The sequence below is a fragment of the Ambystoma mexicanum genome, chromosome 7p (genome assembly GCF_040938575.1).
Source record: "Ambystoma mexicanum isolate Mex_15411 chromosome 7p, UKY_AmexF1_1, whole genome shotgun sequence".
Classification (NCBI taxonomy): Eukaryota; Metazoa; Chordata; class Amphibia; order Caudata; family Ambystomatidae; genus Ambystoma; species Ambystoma mexicanum.
Window position 1 is genome coordinate 255974265 of NC_090939.1, and position 20402 is coordinate 255994666.

Genomic DNA, 20402 nt, shown 5'->3' on the forward strand with positions numbered 1-20402 from the left:
TTCGGGTCCTGCCCTTCGGATTGATCTCCGCCCCGAGGGTCTTAACCAAGCTCATGGTAGTAGTGGCAGTGCATCTCAGGAAAGGGGGGATTCACGTCCACCCCTACCTGGACGATCGGTTGATCAGGGCGCGCTCTCCGAAGCAAATCCTGGATCATCTGTCCGTCACCTGCCACTCCCTCCACAAGCTGGGCTTCTCCCTCAACTTAAAGAAGTCCCCTTTGATACCAAATCAGAGGCTCCAGTACATCGGAGCAGTGCTTGACACGTCCCTGGGGCAGTGTGTTCCTCCCCAGGTGAGGGCTCATCACATTCAGCAGATGGTGCACAAGTTTCAACTTGCCCAGAGTCTCCCAGCGTTAGAGTTCTTGAGACTGCTCGGCCTCATGGCATCCTGCAGTCTTCTGGTGCCAGAGGCCAGGTTGCGGATGAGATCTTTGCAATGGGCACTCAAGCTCCCGTGGTCTCAGTTCTCCGGCAGGATGTCGGACCCTGTTCAGGTGCCGTCTTCGGTCACCCAGGACCTTCTGTGGTGGGCCGACAAAGGCAATCTGATGAGGGGGGCTCCATTTTGGCTACCCTGGCCGGAGGTGACGATCGTGACGGACGCATCCCTCACGGGATGGGGAGCTCATGCCAACAAGTTGACAGTCAGCGGTCGTTGGTCTCCGTCGGAGTCCAGACTCCATATCAATCTGTTGGAGCTGAGGGCCGTCAGGCTAGCCCTGAAGGCTTTTCTGCCAACTGTGCGAGCAAAGAATGTCCTGATCCTGACTGACAACACGGTGGCCATGCACTACCTCAACAAAAAGGGGGCTCAGGGTCACTTCCTCTGTGCAGGGAGGCGATGCAGCTCTGGTTCTGGGCAATCCAGCAGGAAGTTTCGATCTCGGCAGTTCATCTCGCCGGAGACGAAAACGAGACGGCAAACACTGAGCAGGCAGAGCGCGATCTCTCACGAGTGGGAGTTGGCTCAGGAGATTCTCTGGAACATCTTCGGTCTTTGGGGGACCCTGCAAGTGGATCTCTTTTCCTCCAGTGCCAACCGGAAGTGCGAGAGGTTCTGCACGCGGGAATTTCCTCCAAAAGGAGCCTTAGGAGACGCGTTTGTGGTGGAGTGGTCATTCCCACTGCTGTACACGTTTCCTCCAGTCCCCGTCATCCCGCAAGTGCTGCGGAGGTTACTGAGTTTCGGTTCCCGGATGATACTCGTTGCTCTGGCGTGGGCCCGCAGGACGCGATACCCGGACCTTCTCGACTTGTCCATCTGCCCTCCACGTCGTCTTCCCTACCGAGATGATCTGCTCTCACGGGTTCTCCATCCAGAGGTCAGATCCCTCAACCTTCACGCTTGGCTTCTGAAAGGTTGAGGTATAAGGATTGGGACCTCCCTGAAGACGTGATGGAGGTGTTGCTTTCGGCCAGACTGCCAGCAACAAAGTCCCTGTACCGTTGCCGTTGGCGTAGGTTCTACGACTGGTGCAGGGTTAAGACTGTAGTATATCCTTTTGCATGTGACATTCCCATGGTTCTGTCTTTTTTGCTTTCTTTGGCCCACAGGGGCTTGCAAGTGGGTACCGTTAAAGGTTACATGGCGGCGCTGTCCATATTTAAGCGCTCGTCTGAAGAGTGTTCCTATTTTAAAATTCCTTTAATTTCTCAGTTTCTGAAAGGGCTCACTAATGTGTTCCCTCCGTCACCTTTCCAGGTGCCCGGTTGGGATTTGAACCTTGTTCTCAAGTTTCTGATGGGTGCTCCGTTTGAGCCTTGGCATTCATGCCCTTTGAGACTGTTGATTCTTAAAACTGTATTTTTGGTTGCTGTCACTTCCGCTTGCAGAGTGAGCGAGTTACAGGCACTTTCAGTTAAGCCACCCTTCACTGTGTTTCATAAGGACAGGGTTGTCCTTAGAGTTCATCCTTCCTTTCTTCTGAAGGTGATGTCAGAATTTCATTTAGGCCAGAAGGTTGTTCTTCCGCATTTTACCCTCCTCCACATCCTGGTAAGGAAGAGGAGAGGTTCCATAGGCTTGATCCTAGGAGAGCGTTAAGCTTTTATATTTCACGCATGTCCCGGGTCAGAGTGGACGATCAACTCTTCATTGGTTACGCTGAAAAGCATTTGGGACAAGCTGTGACGAAACAGACTTTGTCTCGCTGGATTATTTTTGCTATTTGAGTGTTACCGCTTGGTGGCTAAGGACCCACCGGTCTGCTTGCGGACCCGTTCTACCAGGGGTTTGGCTGCCTCTACTGCCCTACTGAGGGGTGTTCCTATTCGTAACATCTGTGATGCAGCCACCTGGGCTTCGGTACATACCTTTGTACGTCACTATTCCCTCTATTACATCAGTGGGCAGGATCTGGCCTTTGGCAAGGCGGTCCTTTACACCACAATTTGATTGGGCATTCTAAATTTCTGTTTTCTAAATTATTTTCCCACCTGCTTGGGAATCTGCTTTGGGAGTCTGTCCTAGATATGGAATACGTTGGAGGACCCAATCCCCTCGAAGAACAAGTTACTCTTTTACCTGGTAACGTTCTTTCGATGGGATGGTCCGACGACGTATTCCATATCGCTCCCTCCCTGCCTTCCCCGCTACCGAATTTTTTGTGCGATTGCAGCTTACATTTCCGCAAGGCTTTGTGTGTCAGACTGGCAGAAGACTGGTACCACACGTTCTGGGGTAAAAAACTACAACTGAGGCTACGGGTGTCGTGCGTCCTACTTATAACATCTGGTGACGCCGGCTGTTGGAGGAGGTCCTCGAGGGTGGCGTATCGACGACATCGACGCTGGACGCCGAAAGATTTTCCGAAGCAGCACAGCTGTGGTGATTACTGTCATAGATATGGAATACTTCGTCGGACCATCCCATCGAAAGAACGTTACCAGGTAAGAGAGTAACTTGTTCTTCTCATGAGCAGGTTTACCCTCCACTTCGGTGGTGTATCCTGCTGTCAGATGTGTCCGGGTGACGCCTGTGTCCCTGCAGCCATCTTGGATTGGGAAATGGCTGAGGGGGCGAATGGACAAGGGGGTGGGGGTTAAAGGCGGTTGTTGGGCGCAATATTGTGCATGCTCTCTAAGGGAGGTGCCTATGCCGTGCATAGCCAGATGGGGCCAGACTGGGAATGGCTCTGGCCTTAGTGTTGGGTCTTCCTTGGGGAGGGGGGGCAGCTTCGCCTGTTGGCTCCCATAGGCCTTCCAAGGTGTATTGGCCAACAGCCAATTGTGGGGGTGTGGAAATGGGCCAAGGGGGGACCAGGCCTGCACAATATCAGGCTCTGCAGCAGCCATTTTAAGTGGATGGCGATGGATTTCCATTGCAAGTTCAGGAAAAGCAGACTTTCCAATATGGCTATTTCTGCAAACATTTCTGGTTCAGGCAGTGAATTCTTTTGGTCAGTTTTACAGGGAAAGTCAAATAGAGAGGATGTTTCAATTGCAGCAGTGTTGGCAATAAATTCAGGTTGTTTGTCAAAGACCAGGGCTGGCAAGTTCAATGAGCGTACTTGCTCTGGAAAGAACAGGTTGAGGCCCTTGGGGGATACTCCTTCTGGACAGAGCCAAAATAAGGCGAAAACCCACACCATCAGTTCCCAAGGCGGTTTCTGTGGTTGTGGGACCAAGTCTCTGAAAGGGTTGGTCTCCATCTCAGTCGACGGTTAACCTGCCAGTTGGTGGGTGCCCTCTGTCTGCGAGCAAGTCCTTTACCCGATCGAAACACAAGTCATTAAGTTTTCTGGAAGCCAGTCAGCTGCGTCTTCGGTGCGGTCACCAACACGTTCCCCGTCAACAACCCTGTCCACCAAGACCACTGCTTCGTCCACTGCCTCTTATCGATGAGGACTACTGCACTGTCGACGACCTCTTTGTCAACGAGCTCCTCGTTGATGCCCCAATCATCAAAATCAGGATTTGTTCCACCATCGATGAAAGGTTCAGCAGTGACCATCTCCTCCACTTTCACCACGGCAACCACTCAGAGTCGCTTTTACTCAGAGGCCTCTGGCTATCCCTACCACGACCTCAACTTCAGTGGTGTCTGTTCTGCAGATCCCCATCGTGGCCTCCTTCCCACAAGAATTGGGCCGATTGAGGGAACTGCTTCCACCTACAGATTTCCTTCTGAGGCTTCCTTTTGTGCCTTGAAACACTTGTGTATAGGCGCGTTATAAATGGCATATCATATCACCAACAGGTCGCCTTGTGTTTCTGTGGGATCCCCGAGAAAATCGCTGTATATTTACACCAGTTCTGAGAACAATCTTCCAGAAGATTCCTACTCAGACCATGAGTGAGGCCAAGGACCTATGTTTCAGGAAGACCATTTCGTGGGCCATTCCAGACGTCTGGCCCTCCAAGGGTTTTCAGCCTGGCTGTTGCCCCCACTATACCAAGGGACATGTCTCTGGACATCTTGGCCACCCTGCATACTTTGGTGGCAGAAATCTAACAGCGGCTGATGGCAGCTCCCGTGCTCGATTGAGCCAGGAGTCCCTCTGACCAGGCCACCATGGCATTGGCTGTTGCCGCCCGTAGGGTGCCCGTCACCCTGAGATTGGGTGTTGGGGGGCTTGCCCCCGGTGGAAAAGGAACCAGTCCGCACGGGCACCGACTCTGATACCACGGCACTCTCACAAATAAGTTTGAGGATTATGTTCCTGCTGATGGGGAACCACCAGATGTTGACGAGACCACCAGGGCTTCACCACCGGACGTGATTGTCTCCTTCCACTCCATCTCGAAGGCGTCCAAGATTTTCATTCTGGTGCCGGAGGGGAAAAAGAAGGAAGGCTTCCTTTTTCAACACAGGGAGACCTCAAGGAAGACTGTTTCGTTCCCGTTGTTGGACGATGTCTGGGAAGACAGATTGACTGTCATGAATGTGCAAAATACCACGTCGTCTAAGCAGGACAGGCTGGAGAGAAATACTAGGTCCCCAATTCAGCACCCTGGTGTCTCATGTCTCAGCCTTCCCTGGACTCAGTGGTATCAGCTGCCACCAGGAAACGTTCATCCAACCCATCGTAGTTCTCCATGGAGCCTCATGACGAGGAAGGTAAGAGGCTGGGTGCGGCTGGCAAAAGCATAATTTACACCGCGGGCTTCACCATCAAGGCCGTCAACGCCCTCCTGTCGCATTACGACAGGGAGCTTTTGTATGAGCTCAGGCCCCTCCTGCAGTTCTTCCCTGATGACAAGAAGACCGAAGCCTTGGCCCTGTTCCAAGAGGGAGAGGTTGCGTTGGATCACGCCATTACAGTGGCACTTGATATAGCGGACTCATGGTTCTGTCAGATGGGGAATGGGATGGCCCTGCGGCGCCAAAGTTGGCTGAGGGACACACATTTTCAAGCTGATGTACAGACTGAGGTTGTGGACATGCCGTTTGATTGGGACAACCTGTTTGGGAAGGCAGTGGATGACTCTCCAGGCCATCTAGACAGACAGACGGCATGCTCTCTGGGGACACTGCAGCAAAGGAGGTCATCCTTTCTTTCCCTGGGGGGAGGAGTCGTCTCCAGGTCCTCCAAGGTATACACTGCCTCCTTATCGTCAGCCCTCCCGCTCCACCACCCAGGAATCCTACAGGGGCCGCTCCCAGGCCTACGGCCCAGGACACAGATGCCCGAGCAGGCCTGAACCGGCTGTGGACCTGCTCCAGTGGGAGGCCGGTTATCGAACTTGGTCGAGCAGTGGAGAAAGATCACTACGGACAAATGGGTGCTGGTTTTTCTTTGGCAAACACACACCTTAGAATTTCAAAATGGTTGTCCTTGCATTCCTCCTGTAGCGCTTCAAGAACTGCACATGGCCCAGCTACTACTGCAGGTTCAGGCCATGTTGTGAAAAGGGTTAATAGAAACTTGTCCCCAGTGGTTCTGGAGTGTACTCCCGATACTTTTTGGTAAGGAAGAAGTCAGGAGGGAGCCGGCCGATACTAGGCTTACAACACCTAAACAAGTATCTGAAGGCCCATACGTTCCGGAAGGTCACATTGTAGCACATGCTCGACCAGCTAGAGGTAAGGTATTTCTGGCGACTCTTTATCTGGTGGACTCATTCTTCCCACATCCCCATTAATCTCAAACACTGGAAGGTTCTGTGTTTTGTCATCCAGGGGCAGCCCTACCAATTCAAGGCCCTGCCCTTCGGCCTGAAATCGGCTCCAAGGGTATTCACAGAATGCTTAGCCCCAGTTGGGGCGCACCTACACAGCAAGGGCATAAACGTCTACACTTCTCTGGACGACTGGCTCATTCGATGCCGCACCCACGTGATGGTGGCCCAGTGGAGACCATACGCCTTTAGATTTCACTTCACTCGGATTCTCCATTAATTATCCAAAGTCCTGTGTGGTGCCATCATAGAATGCTCTGTTCCTGGGCACAATCGCAACACTGTCTCGTGTCTGGCAACCCCCTAAGAGGAGAGGGTGCAGGCCATCCTGGGGAAGATCCAGCGGCCGTCGACAGCATCCATCGCTCCAGTCCATCAAATCCCTGTTGAGCTTGATGTCCTCCTGCATCCACCTGGTCCCCTTTTTCAGGCTCCAGATGGGGCCCCTGCAGGAATTTCTATGCACCAGGTGGCAGAAAATCAGACGGACAAGATCTCCCTCAATCGGGCATGTTTGCAAGCTCTGCAATGGTGGTCGGTGTGTCTGCATCTCATCCAAGGAGCTCCCTTTTGGACCCCCCTGTACCAGGCTACCGTCACCATGGACGCCTCCCTGGAGGGTTGGGGAGCCCACTCAAGACAGTTTCACGCCAGAGGCCTCTGGCTCCCAGAGCAGAAGCACTTGTACATAAACGTCCTGGAGCTCTGGGTGATCTTCTGGGTCCTCAAGTCCTTCCAGCCTTGGCTACGGGGGAAGGTGGTGCGGATCTTCACGGACATCACCACCATCATGTTTTACACCTGAAATGGGACGGGACAAACTTCCCCGTTCTCTCCCTGGAAGCCCAGTCATTGTGGCGGTCGGCAATTCAAGGCATGTTTCTCATCCCCTTTGACCTGGCAGGCACCAAGAACACCATTGCAGACTCACTCAGCAGGGAGCGGAGGGCCTGCGACGAGTGGGAACTTCAGCAGGCACAGGTATCTCACCTCTTCAGCAGGTCGGTTCCTCCCCAGATCGAGACAGTGGCCAACTCCCAAGTGCCAGAGGTTTGCCAGCAGGTATCCTCAGTCGTGGAGCCTGGGGGATGCTTTCTCATTCCCATGGGACGGACTCTCCCTGTGCGCCTTCTCTACAATTCCGCTCCTGTTATGTGTGATCAACGCACTCAGACGTTGCCATCGCAGGATGACCCATCGCGCGCTGGTGTGGCTGCGGCAGATCTGGTACCCAGACCTTCTCCATCTGTCAGTGGTTCCGTCGGTCCGGCTGCCTCCACTTCCTGACCTTCTGTGCAGAGAAAACAGAACAATACTGCACCACAGCCTGGCATTGCTGAACCTGGCGGCCTGGCTCCTGCAGCCCTAGTGTTTTTTTCGGCACTATGCCCTGCTGTTGGAGTGCGAGAACCCGACAGGAGCAGGAGTACCACATCAACTGGCTGGAATTGAAGGCCATCTGGCTTGCGCTCAGGTCCTTCCTTCTGGGTATCGAGGGCAAGGTTGTACTCATTCAGACGGACAACTCGACCAGCATGTTCTATGTCGCATTTGGTAGTGGGCCCTGGAGAACATCTACCTCGAGGAAGTCCACCTGCAGGGGGAATCTAACCTGGAAGCAGACAGGCTCAACAGACAGGTTCAGCAGACTGGGAGCAGACAACTATGAGTGGCAGTTGAACGGCCTAGTGCTGCAGGAGATCTTTCGCGAATGGGGTCACCCTCAGGTGGACCCCATTGCCTCTCGGGGCAACAAGAAGTACCAACTGTTCGTCAACTGGCAGGGTCAGGGCCTGGGCTCCCTGTGCGATGCCTTTCAGATCAGGTGGGACGGAATGACAGCATACGCATTTCTGCCCACTTTCCTGATTCACAGGGTGATATGCAAGATCAAGGAGTCTCGCCTCCTCAGCATCATCTTAATAGCTCCATGGTGGCCAGCCAGGCCATGGATTTCGGAGCTGCTCAGCCTCACAGAGAGGCCTCCCATTTACCTGCTGACGGGACCCAGCACATCTTCTGGCGCAGCAGGGGGGGCAGGGTCATCCACCCCGCACCAGAGAAATTAGCCCTCACAGCATGGTTCCTGAACAGGTCACGCTAGGACATCTTGGCCTCTCTCAGGCAAATCTAGAGATCATACAGGGCACCAGGAGCAAATCTACCAGGACCCAGTATAAAAGCAAGTGGACCAGGTTCTGTCACTGGGCAGACTCAAAGGGCTTCAACCCTCTAACATGTAGGGATGTAACGGTATACCGTTAAAGATACCGTGAACAGCTTAATTGAACAATAACCAGCATCACATTGTTTATACCGGTATACCGTTTATACCGTTAAGTGTACTTATGAATCGGATTGGGAAAGGCTGCAGTAAGCAAGTGCTGCGCAGTCTTGGTCTTACACTGTTGGATGTGCCGTCTGCCAAGGGGGCCTTGTTTGGCAGACAAGAGCTTAGGGAAAGTGAGGCCACATTAGCAAATGCAGCTTTGCTGCTATGACCGCTCTTTCTCTGATCAGTAGAGTCGGATCAAAGATCAGCCGACTTTGCGCAAATTGCCTGACCCTTTGTGCTCCCCTTGCAAAGCTGGTAACGATGAGCTGACAGGCTCTATATTCATACCTGAGACTCCAGTTCATAGACTCTGCCAGACCTGGATTTCATGGGCAAACTAGAACAAAGTTATTTTGTTTCAGGCATTATTTATTTTAAAGGCAGCATACATATCTTAAACATTTTCACAGTCATGCTGCTCGGCGCTATAGATCAGATCTTCTATGGTGATTGTCCAGATTTTCAATTTGCAGTTAGCAAGACCATAGGGACATCACGAGGGTGAGCTGATGGCCTGAACTGAAAGTGATCATTTTATTTTTCCGTATGTAAACAAATGTAATAAAACGTTCAGTGACTTGCAAAACAGTGGAGCCAGGAGCACTTTGCTTAGCAACCACTCAGCCAGCAGGAGCAGAAATGTATTGATTCAGCTTGGCCCGGCATCATGCGCCATTAGTTCAGTAAGTTAAGGTCCTACTGCACTGAGCAAACACACATTGGAACAGCTCTTCCTCTTGCTGTGTAAAAAAAATAAATAAAGGACAGCCAGTGAAGTCCTGCATATCGAATTACTCTCCCTAAGGTTTAGATTAAAGGAACTTAAGTTTCTCATGGTCATGGATCGAATAGCCATCCCGTTCTGTTTTAGCTTAGAATTCTGCCATTTGAAATCTTGCCACCAATTTAAAATATGGGGAACTACACATCCCACAATTCAAAGGGGGAATGAACTGGATGCCCTCTGATGCATGTCGACAAACAATTTTAGCTCTGTAGACCAAGCATGGACTGGCCTAAAGGCTATAGGCCCATGGCCAAACCAGAAACGTGAAATGCTTGTGTGGGCCAGTGTTTTGGGTTAAAGTGGGGCACTTTTTTTTTTGCCAAAGTGGGCCAGTTTGATGAGTGACTTCACTATGCGGCTAATAGTTTTGACCACTGTTGCTGAATAAACTTTCTTTTAAATTTACAATTTGCATCACATTTTATCAAAAATCTCCCCCTTGGGTACTATTCAAACAGTGTTCCAAAAGGAATTCATTCCCATTTGCAACTGTGGGCCACTTTAATGTTAGTGCCCGAGACAATTTTATGCCTCAGTCCGACCCTGCTGTAGACTGTGTGAACACTGGGCCTATCAGTGCTTTCTGCTAGTAAATAAACTGCCCCCTATCCCCTTTGTAGATTTGCACATTGGCACTAGAGTTGTTGCTTCGCTTGATCCTTCACCTACCTGCCTTCTGCATATGGCACTGGACTCAAGCAGACAGGACAGATTCTACATTCAATTTGAAGTATCCAGAGCAATGGGGTGAAATATTTCTTAGGTCTATTCTCAATTTGTGACACCACCCATGAAATCATTCCTCCCTCTGAACTCAAATCACAAGGGTCCTAATGCACCCAGACCTGGGGAAACCGATAATGATGGGGCTCTGGTGAGGTGGTGGTCTAGGCCATATTTGTGCCGATTTTTATTTTAACTTTGTCATTTTCAAATGTTTTCTTTTTTTTTTTTTGCCACTATCTTTAAGAAGGTAAATGAACATTTATTGCAAGAATCAAGAAAGAAATCAACAGCGCCCACTGAACACTGTCCCTTTAGGATTACACGGTCAGTGGTGACTCTGACATCAGACCTTCATAATACACCAGGCAGATGGTAAACAAGCTATAGTGATTAGATTACTATGCAACCTTTCGGTGTGTCTGTGTTGGCTATGACATTTTGACAAAAGAAACACAATGACATGGGCTTCCCGACCGCACATGAGTGACTTTTCTTCCTTTAATGGGATAAAGATTTGCCAAAACAAACTTTGTCGCAGCGAGGGGTCATGATGCCCATGCCATCTGGTTCCAAAAAATGCAAGTCGAGGCCAATTTTCAAAGCGATGACCTGTGGCTGAGCAGCAAGCTCATTGCTCAAAATGTGCATTATAACACTTCCACTAGTCACTCTTTCATTCAAGGCGATCAACGAGTGAGCGCCATGAAAGACCATGGTTCTATAATTGAATTTACATATAATAAGTCACACCGCAAAATTCACTAATCTCTGCGGCTGTTCCCTGCTGCCATACCAAAGGGTAACATGTCAGTCATTACACAGAGAGAGAGAGAGAGAGAGAGAGAGAGAGAGAAACACATAACACCTAAATGACCACTTAAGAAAAGCTATTTCTCCAGCATGGGGTCTGCCATGGATTCACATGCTCATGAATATTCCCCGTCGTCAGGCTGGGAATCCTCGGTAAAGAAAAAATCAGTTTTGTTTCCGATCTGTCTTTCCTGGTAGTAACCAATCACTGATCTCTGCGTCATACTGACCACAGCCAATGACTGCCCTCTACCTAAGCCCCGCCTCTGGCAGCCATCTTCAGATTTTTACCGCACGTTCAAGTGTTGGGAGTCCTCATGCTTAGCTCTCGAGCTTTTACTGCATGTTTCGCGCTTTTTCAGGTGAATTTTCACATTTTTTCGGTTAAACGAGCCTCAAACTCCACCGTTTCTACTCCCGTTAACGGCTACCCGTTGCAGGATTTTCTTACGCCCCTCAAGGGTGAAGATTTCGTCGAATCAACTTCTTGGAGGATTCCAGAAGATTCGCGGCCTACTTCGAGATGGCCCAGGATGCGAGTTCGTCGCCTGGACCCAAGCGGTTTCGCAGCTGCCCTGGATGCGGGCTGCAGAATGTGTTTAAGGAAGACGAACATTTGCGATGCCTCTACTGTCTTCATGGGGACAAGACTCATGTAGAGAAGGACTGCCAGTTCTGCAAGAACTTGTCGGAGCGGACCATGAGGGACCGTCGATCCCGTCTCGCAAGCTGGTTGGAGAAGGGCTCGACGGGTGAGAAGAAGAAGAAAGGGTCAGAGCAGGCTTCTAAGTCCTGTGCGGGCGCCCCGGCGACGGGGGCCCAACAGCAGGCCAAGCGCCGCGAGTCTGCTGGCTCTGGGAGCGCCGAAAGGTCGGGCTCTTCGGTCGTCAGGCAGGGCGCACCTTCCCTGGCACTGTCAACCACGAGCCAACGCTCCGGTTCGGGGAAGAGAAAGTCCGAGACCCCGGGTAAGCTTCGGGAGAAGCCCTGTCCGATCTCGGAAGAGGGGTAGCGAGGCGTCGCCCCTCCCCCGAAGGAGAAGGCCCGGGACGCACCTAAGGTGGTGAAGGCCCCTACCCAGCAGGCGAAGGCCTCTATCAAGGCTATCGCGGCGACTCTTGCCAAGCCGGCAGAGACACCGCCAGCGGAGACTGACTCCGGGACTAGAGTTTCCCTGCCGCCAAGGAAGGAATCCTCTTTTCAGCCCATCGTCGTGGCCACCATGATGGAAGAAGCGAGGGGGGGCACGGTGCCCTCCTCGAGCTCAGTCAGCCTCGGAGGAGGAGCTGACCGAGGCCGTGAGGAACCTCGAAGTCCAATTCGAGAAGGTTCGATCCCGTCAGGAAGATCCTCAGGAGATAACCGAGGAAGACGGCGATGGTGAGGAAGAGCGGCCTTCCCTTCCGGCGCAGCCGGATCCTAGGCCTCAGGATGGCTCGGCGGCCATTTTGTCTGCCATCCAGTCCTTATGCTCTGAGATAAGGATGAGATTCCCACGGCCCAGGCCGGAGGACCCGCAACATGGTCCATCGGGAAGTCCTCAGAACAAACGACGGAGGACCCAACCCTCTCCTCCGCTCGCCCCCGTAAGGCCTACAGTTCCCTCCTCATCCTCGCATGAGTCGGGAGATGACGGTGCGTTGGGCTCGACGACGGGTTCTGAGGGCAACAGCGACGACGACGGAACGGGTCTCCCGTCTCCCGTCGCACGGGCCTCGCCGCCCGACGAGATTGGCTCATTCCACACCATGATCGCCAGGGCGTCCGAATTGTTCCAGCTCTGCCCGGAGGAGCAGAAAAGGGAAGGTTTCCTCTATCAGCGCCAGGAGGCCAAGAGGAAGACGGTCATCGCGGTGCCCCTAATCGATGACATCTGGGAGGAGGGCCTGTTGGTTCTCAAAAACCCCTCCACGGCGCCAGGCAAACGGGACCGGTACGAGAAGAAGTACCGGGTCCCCGAAACCGCTCCCCTGTGCCTCAGGGCCCAGCCAACGCCAGACTCGGTCGTCTCGGCGGCGGCGAAGAAGAAAGCGGCGGGGTCAGGAGCCTCAACGTCGAATTCCCCGCCGGATGGAAAGAAGTTGGACGCCATGGGGTGGCGGGTCATTTTGTCGGCGGCGACGACGATCAAAGCGGCTAACGCCCTGGCGATCGTGGCCCGTTACGACAGGGAGCTCTGGTTTAAGCTGGCCCCCATATTGGACTTCCTGCCGGACGACAAGAGGTCCGAGGCCCTGGAAATACTGCAAGAGGGCGAGGTGGCCTCGGACCACACCATAATGGTGGCAACCGATATTGCCGATACCGGGTTCCGCCAGCTGGGCAACGGTGTTTGCCTACGACGACGGGGTTGGCTCCGGGCGACCGACTTCCGTCAGGACATCCAGACCAGGGTGTTGGACATGCCGTTCGACGGCAGCAACTTGTTCGGGAAGGCGGTGGACGAGTCCCTCCAAGCCATAAAAACGGACACGGAGACGGCCCGCGCCCTAGGAGCCCTTCAGCAACGACGTCCCTTTCGGAGCTCCGGAGGCAGACAGGGAGCCTCCAAGGGATCCAGCGGTGGCTCGTCGTCCTACCGCCAGGCGGCACGCTCCTCGTCTCAGGAGGCCTACAGGGGTCGCGGCAAGCAGGGAGCGCCTCGCCGCCGTCGGCAAGGTGGCCAGGGCGGCAAGGCCACCACCTCCAAGCAGGACTAAACCGGCCGTGGTCTCGGGCCCCCACCGAAGCACCCCGGTGGGAAGACCGGCTGACGAATTTCGTCGGCGTGTGGAAGTCCATCTCCACCGACCGTTAGGTGCTGGATAACCTGGCAAGAGGACACTCTATCGAATTCCTGAAGAAGTGCCCTCACGTTCCACCTGTGGCCAGGAATGAAAATCACGTCCCGCAACTGCTGTTGGAAGTACGGGCGATGCTCAGGAAAGACGCCATAGAGCTTATCCCAAAGAGGCTCCGGGGTGTACTCAAGGTACTTCCTCGTCAGGGAGAAGACGGGCGGCTGGCGCCCCATCCTGGACCTTCGTCGTTTGAACAAATTCATCAGATCACAAAAGTTCAGGATGGTCACCCTCCAGCACGTACTGGGACAGCTGGAGGAAGGCGACTTTCTATCGTCGTTGGACCTGGAGGATGCATACTTCCACGTTCCCATCCTCAAAAGTCACCGAAAGTTCCTCAGGTTCGTCGTCCAGGGACGCCACTACCAATTCAGACCACTGCCGTTCGGATTGAAGTCGGCCCCCAGGGTCTTTACCAAGTGCCTAGCACCAGTGGCGGCGCGGCTGCGCCTACAGGGGATTCACGTCTACCCCTACCTGGACTGGCTCATCCGCTGAAGGACGAGGGAACTCGCTGTCGAACACACTGCAAGGACCGTCCAGCTACTCACAAACCTGGGATTCGCCATAAACTACCCGAAGTCCCACCTGGTGCCGTCGCAGGTGGCCCTGTTTCTGGGAGCGAAGCTCGATACAGTGAGGTGCCTGGCGGCCCCGTCAGAAGAACGGACGAAGACCATTCTAGGCAAAGTGCAGTGCCTGCTAGCCACAGACGTGGCCAGGGTGAGGTCCATCAAGTCCCTCCTGGGGATGATGTCCTCTTGCATCTACCTGGTGCGCCTCTGCAGACTACGGATGCGCCCTCTTCAAGAATTTCTCGACGCCTGTTGGATACAGGCGACGGGCACCTTCGAAGACAGTGTCCCCCTCAACGAGGTGTTCCGGCTGGCGATTCAGTGGTGGGGCGTTCGAGCGCACCTCATGGCGGGCAAGGACTTTCAGACCCTGGCGTACCAGGAGACGGTGACGACGGACGCCTCCCTGGAAGGTTGGGGCGCCCACACTGGAGATCTCCACTCAAGAGGCTTCTGGCTCCCGGAGGAGAGGCTCCTGCACATCAACGTCCTGGAACTCCGAGCCGTGTTCTGGGCTCTCAAATCGTTCCTCCCGTCGCTCAAGGGCAAGGTGGTGCGGTTCTTCACGGACAACACCACGACAATGTTTTACATACGGAAGCAGGGAGGCACCAGATCCCCAGCCCTATCCAAGAAGGCACAGGATCTGTGACACTGGACGGTCGCCCAGGGGATGTTCCTGGTTCCCTTCCACCTGGCAGGAGAAAGCAACACCATCGCCGACTCGCTCAGCAGGGAGCTGCGCGCGTGTCACGAGTGGGAACTGCGCCAGGATCAGGTGGATCAACTCTTCCGACGATGGGGCAAACCCCAAATCGACCTGTTCGCAACAGCGACGAACTCAAAGTGCAAGAGGTTCGCCAGCAGGTTTCCCCAGCCGAGAAGCATGGGCGATGCGTTCTCGTTCCCCTGGGACGGCCTATACCTGTATGCGTTCCCCCGTTGCCGTTGCTGCTTCGACTCATCAGCCAGCTCAAGAGGTCCCGGTGAAGGATGATCCTCGTTGCACCGGCGTGGCCGAGGCAGATCTGGTTCCCGGACCTTCTGGACTTGTCAACGTCCCCTCCCATCGAGCTGTCGGTGGACGCGGACCTTCTCTCCAGCGAAGGAGGCGCCATCTTCCACCACGACCCGGCGTCGCTGAACCTGCAGGCTTGGCTCCTGCAGCGCCAGAGTTTGGAGGCTACGATATACCGGCCGATTGCAGAGAGTTTCTTGCAAAGGCCAGGGCGTCCTCGACTCTCAAATGCTACGGTCACAGGTGGAAGAGGTTCTCTATCTGGTGCCGAGCACAGAAGATCAACCCCCTACGGATTACGGCCCCTCAAGTGCTGCCGTACCTGCTATTGCTGGCAAAGGCTGGGCTAGCCCATGCCTCCATTAAGATTCATCTGGCGGCGATCTCCAGATATACCAGAACCACAGGACGGACATCCCTGTGATCCCATCGACTGGTGAAAGAGTTTATGAAAGGACTGTTCCGGTCGTTTCCGCCGGTGAAGGCCCCGGCCCCGGCGTGGGAACTTAACGTGGTGCTGACCAGGCTCATGGGTCCCCCATTCGAGCCGATGCACTCCGCACCTATGAAGTTTGTGTCGTGGAAGACTGCGTTCCTGGTGGCCATTACCTCCGCACGACGAGTGGGAGAGATCCAGGCCCTATCCTGCAAAGCACCGTAGTTGACTTTCCATGCCTCGAGGGTGGTGCTTAGGACGCACCCCTCCTTTATGCCCAAGGTGCCGTCGGACTTCCATCTTAACGAGCCCCTGGTGTTACCTGTTTTCTTCCCGTCTCCTTCGTCGCCGGCCGAGAGGACTTTGCACTCGCTGGATGTGGCTAGAGCGCTGAAGTTCTACGTGGACCGCACAAAGAGTTTCCGGAGGACCTCACAGCTGTTCGTGAACTTTGGACCTGTGAATCAAGGGAAGGCTCTCTCGAAGTCTTCCATTTCCAGATGGCTCTCCGGCTGCATCATGCACTGTCACCAGTTGGCTAACCTATCGCTGCCAGGCCGTCCGAGAGCCCATTCGACCAGAGCGATCGCTGCTACTACAGCGTTCTTATCTGGTGTGCCCCTGCTGGACATCTGCAGGGCTGCTACGTGGAGGTCGACGCACACCTTCACGAGATTCTACTGCGTCGATTGGGATTCCAGGGAGGAGTCCAGGGTCAGCCAAGCAGTGCTGCGCAACCTGTTCGTTTAAGGTGAGCCTGGTAAGGAGGTAAGAGATGCTTAATTTTGAGTTGTTGTATTGCTTAATGTTGAGCCTTTTGCCACCTCCCGTGGTTGTGCATGTGTGTACTGCTATTCTTATATTCATGAGCATGTGAATCCATGCCAGACCCCATGCTGGAGAACGAACAAGTTACTTACCTGTAACTGTTGTTCTCCAGCATGGGTCTGGCATGGATTCACATGCAAACCCTCCCGCCTACCCCTCTGCGGCTCTTCACTTGGTCATACTGCCACTTCACGTGCTACCAAATCTGAAGATGGCTGCCAGTCGCGGGGCTTAGGTAGAGGGCAGTCATTGGCTGTGGTCAGTATGACGCAGAGATCAGTGATTGGTTACTACTAGGAAAGACAGATCAGAAACAAAACTGATAATGATTTTTTCTTTACCGAGGATTCCCAGCCTGACGACGGGGAATATTCATGAGCATGTGAATCCATGCCAGACCCATGCTGGAGAACAACAGTTACAGGTAAGTAACTTGTTCCTAAGTTTGCTTTACCAGTCGCAGCAGCCCCCCCCCTCCTCTCCACACATGAGTTTGTGGTGTTTGGTGGAAGCAAGGGGTGGCATTTCAGTGGAAAGTATGTTGAAAAGCCCAATTCTGGCCCTCAGTGCCTGGTTTTGTTTGTGATGATAAATCTGACAATTTATGACCTTTTGAGAAAATATTTATTAAGATTAGTTAACTCCACCTGCTATACCGTGATAACCATGATATACCGTCATTTGGCAAGAAGGTTATTGTACCACCATAAAACTAATCGTGACACCCCTACTAACATGTTCCCTGGAAGACATGCTCTCCTTTTTGGCACATCTCGCCCATTCTGGTGTGCAGGTAGACACTTGCTGCACCTACCTGGCAGCCATTGGGGCATACAGAAACTCGGAGGAGTAGAGTTTCTCCTCTTCCAACCCAATTGTCAAGAGACATCTGACTGGTCTCGCCAGGCTCTACCTGCCCATCAAGAGGCTGCACCCTGAGTGGGACCTCAACATAGTCTTGGGTACCTTGGCGCACAAACCATTCGAACCAATGGCGTCAACCGCGGACATCAAGCTGGTCACCATTTAGACGGCCTTGTTAGCCTCACCTCGGATCGCAGAATCTGCAAAATCCAGGCGCTGGTCGCCTCGGAGCCATACACTATGTTTCACAAGGACAAGGTAGTCCTTCGGATGCACCCAGCATTCCTACCGAAGGTGCCGTCCGCATTCCATCTGAAAGAAGATTGTGTTGCCCATGTTTTTTGCCGAGCCCAAAGACTAGGCACAGAGAGTTGTGCACTGCCTTGATGACAGGCATGCCATGAAATTCCACCTGGATAGGACCAAGGGCTTCCGCAAGTCGGATGTTCTTTTTGTCACCTTCGATGGATCAAGACTGGGGTATCTGGCCTCCATAGCCCGTTGGATGGTCTCGGCCATCATATAAGCCTACGAGGGACAGCACAAGCCACTGCAGGCCAACATGCACGCACACACGGTCAGAGCCAAGGCAAGGGCCATCGCTTTCCAGCGGCATGGTCCCTGGCAAGTCATAAGCAGGGCGGCCACATGGGCCACCCCTTCGGATTTCTGCAAGCACTACTGTTTGGATGCCGGCTCTGTCAGACGCGGCATTCGGACAGGTGGTTCTTAGAAACCTGTTTGCTGAAGCAGTGTCGCCTCTCCACCCTGGAGCTACACTCAGTTGTAATCGCCCATGCAGTATGGAGGAAAGGGGACGGATGTAAAAGTACTTATAAGTTACTCACTATAGTGACTAACATACTCTTAGTCCCCTTTCCTCCATACATCCCACCAACTTCCTCCCCCTAATAAAACTGGTGTCATTAGGCAATGTTGAATCTATTGTCGACACGTCTATGGGGACTGAGGTGTGGCACCGGAGGGCGGAGTCGAGGCAGCGCATGCTCCCAGCGCTGCACCCCCGCGCGTCTCTAAATTTAAAGGTGAAGAAAGTTTTTTCTGGTGAAAAAGGTTCCGTCTCCTGTCCCTCGTGAGGGACGCCCATGCAGTATTGAGTAAATGGGACTAAGGACTACTTAGTCACTACGGTGAGTAACTTATTTTTTCAGCATGGACTATGAGGTGTTCCTTTTCTTTTTTGTTAAAGAAGTGTCGATAATATAAGCATTTGCACGTTTGACTGTTGCTGCACAGGGTATTTGCACTGCTAACATCGTTCATTCTCTCGTCTCTAATAAAGGTTTGTTGATTGTCATCCACAATTTATCTACTACCATTATGTCAAATCCCTGCTCCCAAGGGAAACATTTTGAATGTCTTCTCTTGACATTGCTTGCAACAGATGTTAAAGTCAAAATAAATGTGGTGTTGTGCCTGTCAAGCAGATCTGTAATAACGTTCGTGGTGGCTAACTTCACTTTCCTAGACATTCATGATGTTAAATATTCAGGATGATTTACTTGGAATTATTTTTTCTGTAAATTGATCACTAAAATGTTGTCTTCTCCAGGTGCCCCAGAATGCCCGCATATCCGGCTGTCCCATCCTAAAGTCACTGCTTAATTTAAAGGGCAGAAGGAAGAAATCCAGCTGCAATGTATTGTTCACCACATGATTTGTGGGGGCGCAGTATACTTTTCCATATAGGAATTGAATATTTAATCCTGTTTTAAAGGAAGTTTTGGTTAAATTACCGAAAGTGCACTTATGTCTCATTGTAATGCTTTGATAATCATATGCACGATCCAACTATGTGAAACATTGCGTTCGACAAAGCGTTAAAATGTGTGAGTCTCTTGGAAAATAAGGACCCAGATTTTTTTTGTTTCCCTCCCCCTCAAATGTCATTCAATGTCGCTCTGTATAGCACTTATAAATTGAAAAAGCCCTTATTTCTGCTGCTTTGTGACTACACAGATCTTTAAAAGATGGTGTCACTTTAAAATCATGGGGCATTAGATAGAAAGATGCGTCTTTGTATGTTTCTCTAGAATTTACTGGCTAGGTGGAATATTCCTCACATGCCTTATCAGACAGTAAGATCTACTGTTTGACTGCTGCTTTTGGAAGGTGTGCAGTATACGCTCATGACCCAATTCCTGGTGTCATGCTTTCAAATTAAATATTTAATCCTGTTTTAAAGGGTATTTTGGTTAAAATAAATTACCAAAAATGTGATGTTGGTCTTATTTTCATGCCATTTATTTAAAGTCAAAACTGTATAAATATTTCTGTTCTGACTTCTGTTTAAGCACAAATATAGAAGCAACTACAAAACACTAGCAATGGTTTATTTTTCACTGTACAGCACTTGCAGAATAAAAACCTACAAAAATGAAAGTGTGTTCGTTTTTTTTTATGACCCAGTCAACCGGACCAGATTGAAATATCACTTTGAGTCCACGGTCATGGATAAACCAATTTATTTGAAAGGATGCATTCCTGTCTGAGAATTCGTTGCTGGAAAATGTTGGTTCACGTATTTCACTAGAACTAGGTAGATGGCCTTTAGAATGAGGTTCAGGATTTCTGATTTTGAGTAGCCAGTTGGTGAAATGGTAGGATGATGGGATATAAACCTCAGACTAAGGCACAGAAACCGGCATACATATACATATACACTGTAGGCCTAGTGCTGTGGCAGCAGGTAATGAACATATTTAGAAGCCTAAGGGCATTAGGGCTCAGCCTGGCAAGTGTCTCCCTCCCACCCCCCTATCTTCTGGTAACTGTTTCACAGTCATCTATCCTTCTCCTATCACTAAAGCTGGCCGGAAGAAACTTAAGGACAACCTGAGCTCCAACCCAGGCCTTCCTATTGCAGACCCCTATGTCAAGGCATCCGCCAGAGAGACTGTCACTGACAGCCTCTTCTTTGTAAATTCGCCTGACCTATGGACTTGCTACATGGTGGTCTTCTCTCTTCTATTGCCTCTTCTCCCATTAATGGTGGCACTCGCTGGGAGGTCCTCCTTGACCTCTTAACCACTTCCA

At 52.1% G+C, this 20402-nt stretch overlaps 1 protein-coding gene across 1 annotated transcript in view; it reads left to right on the plus strand.

Annotated features, from left to right (window-relative positions):
- Positions 1-19738, plus strand: part of PATL2 (PAT1 homolog 2) — a 1529270-nt gene extending 1509532 nt beyond the window's left edge. Inside the window, exon 20 of the mRNA XM_069636258.1 lies at positions 18919-19738. Within this exon, the coding sequence (XP_069492359.1) occupies positions 18919-18958 (40 nt within the window). The 3' untranslated portion in view covers positions 18959-19738. The remainder of the gene's footprint in view (positions 1-18918) is intronic.
- Positions 19739-20402: the final 664 nt, after the last annotated feature.